Source organism: Lucilia cuprina, chromosome 5, assembly GCF_022045245.1.
Source record: "Lucilia cuprina isolate Lc7/37 chromosome 5, ASM2204524v1, whole genome shotgun sequence".
Lineage (NCBI taxonomy): Eukaryota > Metazoa > Arthropoda > Insecta > Diptera > Calliphoridae > Lucilia > Lucilia cuprina.
Genome location: NC_060953.1, coordinates 40,296,476 through 40,304,304, shown reverse-complemented (window position 1 = coordinate 40,304,304; position 7,829 = coordinate 40,296,476). Strand labels below are relative to the sequence as shown.

General features: G+C 27.8%; 1 protein-coding gene across 1 annotated transcript in view; it reads right to left on the bottom strand.

The window, feature by feature from the left end:
* Nucleotides 1-6,279, bottom strand: part of LOC111684756 (calcium-binding protein E63-1) — a 20,908-nt gene extending 14,629 nt beyond the window's left edge. The window contains exons 1-2 of the mRNA XM_046952470.1: nucleotides 6,275-6,279; nucleotides 1,708-1,856 (exon numbers count right to left, since the gene is read on the bottom strand). Of these exons, the coding sequence (XP_046808426.1) occupies nucleotides 1,708-1,856; nucleotides 6,275-6,279 (154 nt within the window). The remainder of the gene's footprint in view (nucleotides 1-1,707; nucleotides 1,857-6,274) is intronic.
* Between the last annotated feature and the right edge of the window lie 1,550 nt (nucleotides 6,280-7,829).

Genomic DNA, 7,829 nt, shown 5'->3' with positions numbered 1-7,829 from the left:
TGTAATTAAGTATGTATGGCCCGGATAAAGTGAGGACCCATACAAGGGGACTTTTTGGTACTTTTTCGTTTTTCAAAAGGTACTTTTTGCAATTTCTACAATATTTAAGCTAGAAACATGTAATTAAGTATGTATGGCCCGAATTAAGTGAGGACCCATAAAAGCGGACTTTTTGGTATTTTTTCGTTGTTCAAAAGGTACTTTTTGCAATTTCTACACTATTGAACCTAGAAACATGTAATTAAGTATGTATGGCCCGGATTAAGTGAGGACCCATAAAAGGGGACTTTTTGGTACTTTTTCGTTCTTCAAAAGGTACTTTTTGCAATTTCTACAATATTGAACCTAGAAACATGTAATTAAGTTCGTATATCCCGGATTAAGTGAGAACCAGTAAAAGGGGACTTCTTGGTACTTTTTTGTTCTTCAAAAGGTACTTTTTACAATTTCTACAATATTGAACCTAGGAACATGTAATTAAGTATGTATGGCCCGGATTAACTGAGGACCCATAGATGGGGACTTTTTGGTACTTTTTCGTTCTTCAAAAGGTACAAAAGGCTTTAAACACATCATGGTGAAGGGTATATAAGATTCGGCACAGCCGAATATAGAACTCTTACTTGTTTTTATTGCTTTTGATTTGAGCTTAAATGAGACAAATTTTATTTAAAATTTGCTATTTATTAAAGAAATATAACAAGAAAATGTTTTCCACAAATATAAAAACCATCTGTCCCACTGTTTAGAGTTTTTTTCTGCAATTTAATTGTCCTTCAATTCTACAACAGAACAGAATGAGTTAGACAACTAGACAGTTTGGTAGTGACAGTTGTTTTAACTAAATTTTATTGCTTTATTAATTCACAAACTAAAGAGAAAATCAAGAAGAAGAAGAAAACGATTGAAATGAATTGTTTTTGTTTGGAATTTAATTTTGTTTTTACTTATCAAGCTGTTGCTTAATATTTAAACAAGTTTATTAACCTTTATAATAATACACAAACTACTTATTTTTAAAAATAATCTAGTTAGTTAAACTTTTTATTGTTGCTTTTCTTCTTATAAAGTGTTTTTCTCTTTAATTTTGTAAACAAAGAAGAATTAAAACAAATGTAAATAGAAAATTTACTGTTAGTAGAAATTTGCTAGAAAAAGATTTAGCGTTGCCAACTATTAGAAGCAGACTGTAAACAAACAATTTATTATGTTGTTTGCTTAAAGATAATTTGAAAATTTTGATTTTAAATGGTTTTGTTGTTGTTCATTGAAATTGAAATGTTTAAAACAGTTTTTGTAGCATTGATATATCTTTCTTTAATACCCTATTCATGAACGTAGTGAATCCCTGATTGGCTATTAAAATTTAATTTATAGCTTTTCTAAGTGTTAGTATTTTATTTAGTAATGTTTTACAATAAATTGTTGATTCTCATAGACATATTTACTAAAGTAAATAGTCCCTAGAAATACAATAATATAATTGTTGATATTTCTCGCCTTTAATTGTCTTTATAATTATGACAGTGGGGTCAAATTAAAAGTTTTTCATATAAATCGGTCATTGTAAACAAATGTAAACATACGTAAATTATCAGCTGATTTCATAACACCAACTTATGTGAATTCTTCTTTAAATGATTTTTAAAAACAATTATAATCCCCGACTTAAAATTCTTTACTTTAATATTGATTTTATAGACTTACCTTCATAATTTATTTTACCATCCTGATCTAAATCCGCTATGGCTAATAGTTGTGTCAGTTGTGTTTCATTCAAAGGTTCACCAATCATTTCCATGGCGGTTTGTAGTTCATCACGGGTTATAAAGCCATTGCCATCGCGATCAAAGACTCTGGAAAAGACAAAACAAATAATAAATTTAATTAATTTTGTTATTAAGTTAAAGTAATGTGGTTTTGGCTTGGCTTTAAGTTGGTCTTTATATCCCAGCAAAATCTTTACTTACTTACGGTAAGTAGGCAAGTAATATTCGAAAAAAGTGTAAGTAGTTACTGTTTGGGTAAATAACTACTTATTTTTGTTTAACGATGACCAAAAAATAAATGGTTACAAATCTTATTATCCGAATTTTCTGGATTTTAAACTGGTTTTACAGTTTTTTTATGTTTGCTAGTCTATTCACTTACTCAATGTCCCATTAAAAAGTAATTTTATCATAATACCCTACACCACTTTAGTGGGGAGGGTATATTGGGTTTGTGCTGATGTTTGTAACATACAAAAATATTCGTCCTATACCCACCTTAAAGTATACCAATCGGCTTAGAATCATTTTCTGAGTCGATTAAGCTATGTCCGTCCGTCCGTCTGGCTGGCTGTCCTTGTGCGCAAGGTACACAATTTTCAAGATAATTGGATGAAATTTAGCACACACGCTTCTCTTGGCCTAAGGACGAAGCTTATTGAAAATAGTTAAAATCGGTCTATTATTTCGACTAGCCCCCATACAACCGTACCCCCCAAATAGGGCCTTTTGATCTATTATGTTAACAAAAGTCGACAAAACTTAGTTTTATAGAACTTTAAATGACACTACCGATTTTTGTAATGATCGGGCTTCATTTGACCCCATACCCCATACAAACTCCCCTTCAGAAAATGACTTAAAGGTCAAAATTCACTTACAAACACTAATAACACTTTTAAATTCTACATAAATAATATTGAAGAAGACTTAACTCAACCTACCAACATTTTTAAGGATAGGGCCATATTTAGCCCTTCTCCCCTTTCTCTTCTTTTGCTAAAAAAAAGTAAAAATATTCCGAAATAAAGTTAAAAAAACAAACCAAATGCTTTATTTTTTTTAAATGGTCCCCATTTTTAACATACATACTGACTGGTGTAGGGTATCATATGGTCGCCTACGCCCGACTATACATTCATACTTGTTTTATATGGAATGGTTTCCATACATATGTAGATATCAACATTTCTAGAAAAAAAAACTCAACTCAAAACTCAATTGTGGATATCTATATGATACGATTTAAACTTTAGTTGATGGTTTAGATACAGTTTTGGTTTGAAGGTTATACTTCAACTTTGTCTTCGGTCGTGTTGATCTTTATATAGTCCATATTTGGCTTTATTTGTATATCTTTATATGGACCTAATTTAGATTAGAATAGTAGCTGCTCAAAACCTATATATTTTGCTTTAATAATTGTACAGTTATAGTTTGTCCCATCACTTTCAAAGTATCCTAATTTCAATATATCTTCTGCAAAACATCTAATTTAAAACGATTTTTAATTGATTTTCTTCTATTCCTTTTTGTCAATAAATTTCCTTAATATCACAAAACATATGATTGGCAAATTTAAATTCTCATTAAATTGTACTTTATATCTCATTATATAGAACATTTAAACTTATAATGACCAAATTTCACAATCAATTGTCAAAAACAAAATAACCACAATAAAATAGAAACATGAATGTGGGAGGCAGCAGCATTTCACAAAGTGGTCAGTATTACAAATTGTGCAAAATGTTTATGCAATAGAATTTGTGTTTAAAAAACAACAACAATAAGGTGTAACAGAAAAAATGTGAGGTCAATTAAAATAGTAAGCATTTTGTTTTTGTTTTAATGAAGCCATATATGTATAGCTAACATAACAGTTTGGAAAAAATAGTTTAAACAATTTTATTCAGCAACATTAAGTTTTAATTTTTTAAATAGCTTTATACGAATATCCTGCAGAATACGGTTAAAAGCGAGAATCAGCAAAGAGCATTTTCTGAGCTCTTTGCCGATATATGTTTTTATTTTTTCACTATTTGTCGATATTAGTTTTAAATTGTTAAGTACTTCTTTTACAGATTTTCACTGTTTTAATTCTATTTTTATCTTTTTAGTTTATCATTGCATTCTTGAATGACCATCAATGAAAAGGATTTCTCTTTTTTCTGTCTCTTTTGTTGATTGTGAGTGTCATGTTCATGTTTATATTATTTCATCAATGTTGTCATTAACATGCGTTTGAAAAACAATACGATAAACTTGCACTTGATGGAAATGTATAATATTAGGGTGGTATTTTTTTACGCAAAACAACATTTCTAAATATATGTAAAAATGTAAAACAGAAAGGACAAGACTATAACCTAATCTAAGGACTTTAAAACTAGCCTGACGGCGGATTTATGGACTAGCCTGTGTACTAATCTCTGAAGCAATGTATAGACATGATTATGCGCTAACATTAGCCTATGGAAGAGTTTATAGAATATATAGACTATAGACTCGATTACAGACAAGCCAGAACAATCAAATATAGACTTAACCAAAGACCACACTAAAGACTAAACTATTGCCTAGAATATATACTAGACTATAGACTACACTATAGACTACACTTTAGACTAGACTATAGACTAGACTATAGACTAGACTATAGACTAGACTATAGACTAGACTATAGACTAGACTATAGACTAGACTATAGACTAGTAATAAAACGCCTTTCTATTTTTACGAAAGTACGAAAACCTTTTGTTAAATTTTTTTCTTAATTTTTAGCGAAATTAAACATAATGATATTAATTATATTATGATTAAATAAAACTACAACATTTTTATAAAATTTAAAAAAAGTATATTATTCACGAATTATTTTCATTAAAAAAAATTGAAAATTCGTGTATAGAATAATTTTGAACGAAGAAAAAATTCATAAATTCTCTTTAGCCAGAAAAGTTCTGGAACAAAGCTAATATTTCGTAAATTTTACCATATTTATTCAAAATTCCCTTTTTTCAATTTATGTAAATTAATTTTTTCAAGAATATTTTGCATTATACTAAAATATTTCGTACAATTTCGTATAGGTATATTACGAAATAATTTCGTGGTGCGAAAGAACGAACGATTCGTACAATGTACGACATTTTTCCTATATATTAGGCATGGATTTTTTTCACTGTACATTGTAAATCATAACAACCCGCAACGTCGAGATGCGTATTTTGGCAATAAATATTCATTGGTATTACATACTTAAATTTTAAACAAATTCCACAGTTAAAGATTTTAATATAACTCTGTTATAATTATAAAAACAAATACAAACTTTTAAACATAAAATTCAAAGTATACTTTTTGGTGCTACAGTTTAAACTTTTAATTATAATAGTAAAAACTTCACTCATTTTAATTTATACAAACAATAACGATTAGTTTATAAATTATAAATTCTATACTTTTTTCAACAACAACAAACACCTAGTTAGTTTTATTTCAATTTCTCCATTCTCCTCAACTCAAACGAAACCACAAAGCGAATGTATAAATAAAAACAAACATCTTAAGAAAACAAACAACAACAACCATAGCCAACTTATATTAATAAAATAACAAGTTTTTGTTTTTATTTCTTAGTTATTTTTGTTTTGTTTATCTTGTATTTGTTTTTATTTCTATATTCTCCCACTAAAATTGTTTTTGTTACAAAGTATTCACTCTCATACGTACGAAATAAACAAAAGTAAATAGAAAATTAAGAAATACAAACAAATAAAATCATAAAATTAGAAATATTGGATAAAAAACGAAAGAAAAGAAAAAACAACAAAATATAAAAGAAAATTTAATAATGAAAAAACTTGAGTAATAATAAGAATTTTATAAACAGCAATATAAATCGCATCAGATGCAGTTGTTTTTAATAGAAATGCTCTCATAGTGTTTCTTATGAAGATAGGGTACAAAGTGAATTCAAAATCATAAGAAAAAACGTATTTGTTGTAACTTTATGAAATCCAGTGTGGTCAACATGATTAATATGAAGTAAAGTGTATCAATATTATTTCTTGATACAGTAATATCATATCGCCGAAAATTTATATACCTTATTTTAAGATGATTATGTTATACTTTTAAGTCGTAACAGCCAAATGTAAGAACTGCTCTTACTTTGTATTCGCTCATTGATTATTTGTTTTAAAATAATTGTAATATTGCCTACATACTACGATTATTTGTAATAGTTGTAACGGAGTCTTAACTCAATTCATTCTTTTATATGCAACCTTCTCTACTAACGACTTATAAAAACATTTTGGATGTATCTTCCCCAAACTGAGAGCCGAATTATTTGAAGAGTGAGAAAATCTTAAAAAACCTTACCGAGACTATATATATTCCATGATTTATGATCAAATTTCTTGCTTGAGTGCTGACTGCTCAGTCTTGTTTGCGCTTTTGTTTACTACTCTTTTTATTCCATTTTTTTGTGCTAGAACCGCATTTTTTATGATTTAATTATAATTTATGTTATACTTAGAATGGAATTTATTTACATATTTTTATTCCCTTCATATGCAAGATCTCAATTTAACCCATGGAGCTGGAGGAGGCCAACATTTGTATAAGTGAAGATAGATAGATAGATAGATAGATAGATAGATAGATAGATAGATAGATAGATAGATAGATAGATAGATAGATAGATAGATAGATAGATAAATAGATAGATAGATAGATAGATAGATAGATAGATAGATAGATAGATAGATAGATAGATAGATAGATAGATAGATAGATAGATAGATAGATAGATAGATAGATAGATAGATAGATAGATAGATAGATAGATAAATAAATAAATAAATAAATAAATAAATAAATAAATAAATAAATATATAGATAGATAGGTAGATAGATAGATAGCTAGATAGATATATGGTGAAATATTCTAGTGTCCAAAATTTTAAAGAACCTATCAACGCTTCTTAACTGATTAAAAAGTACTGATCGTTGTTGTTGTCTTGCTACTTCTTGAATCTCTCTCTTCTTTGATTATATAGTCTAAAGCATGGTATAAAATATCCGTAAGTAATACATATGCATGTATGCTAACGTAAATACCAACCAAAATCAAACAACTTATCCAGCAGTCGGCCCAAGAGGCACAGCCAGCGTACCTAGTTGAGATTACATACTTATAAGTATGAAATAAACAAAAAAACTACAAACTATTTATAATATGTGTGTAATATACATACAAACAACAAACATATCTACATACAGATAAACAATTTGGTTTTATTATAATTTTTTTATATTTTATTTTACACTTGTATTCGTTCATTAGCAGAGAAGTTGTTTTTTTTTTTTTTTCTTCAAACAAAAATAAAATACAAAAATTCACATGAGTCTAAAGATTTTATTGACCACTGCTCAAAGTCAGTTTACATTTGATAATACTAGACATTAGAGCAATCAACCACCGACACCAACCAACCACTAGCTCTAACCAAAACGTTCGTCTAGTACGTCCGCCTAATAGATTATGATTAAATTTTTTTATTATTATTGTTGTTGTTGGTTGTCCGTAAATACCCAACGTTGCAGTACGTTCGTTTATACACACTCATCTTTTTTGTGTAAAAATCGGTTTGAAAAGAAATAAACCAAAATGTGTTTTTATTCGTGAGATATATTTTGTTTTTGTTGTTCATCAAGTGTGTCAAATAATAAAATTACAAAAAAAAAATGTAAATATATAACAACCATACTAAATACTTATATATTAACTAACAAATAATAAATGTTAACACAAAATTAAAGAAAATCAAAAATATAAATAAAAAAAAAAAGAAAAATTTACAAGAAAATAAGTTTTCAGAAGTTAGACTAGTTTTTTGTGCTTTGGAATGTATTAAAAACTACAAACGGTAAATGTGAGTGAGTGCTGTGTTATCATTTGAGGAAATCGTAAATATTTCTTGTTGTTTTTTATTTTAAAAATATGCTTATAAATAAATGTCCAGACATTCAAATATTTATGTTATTTTA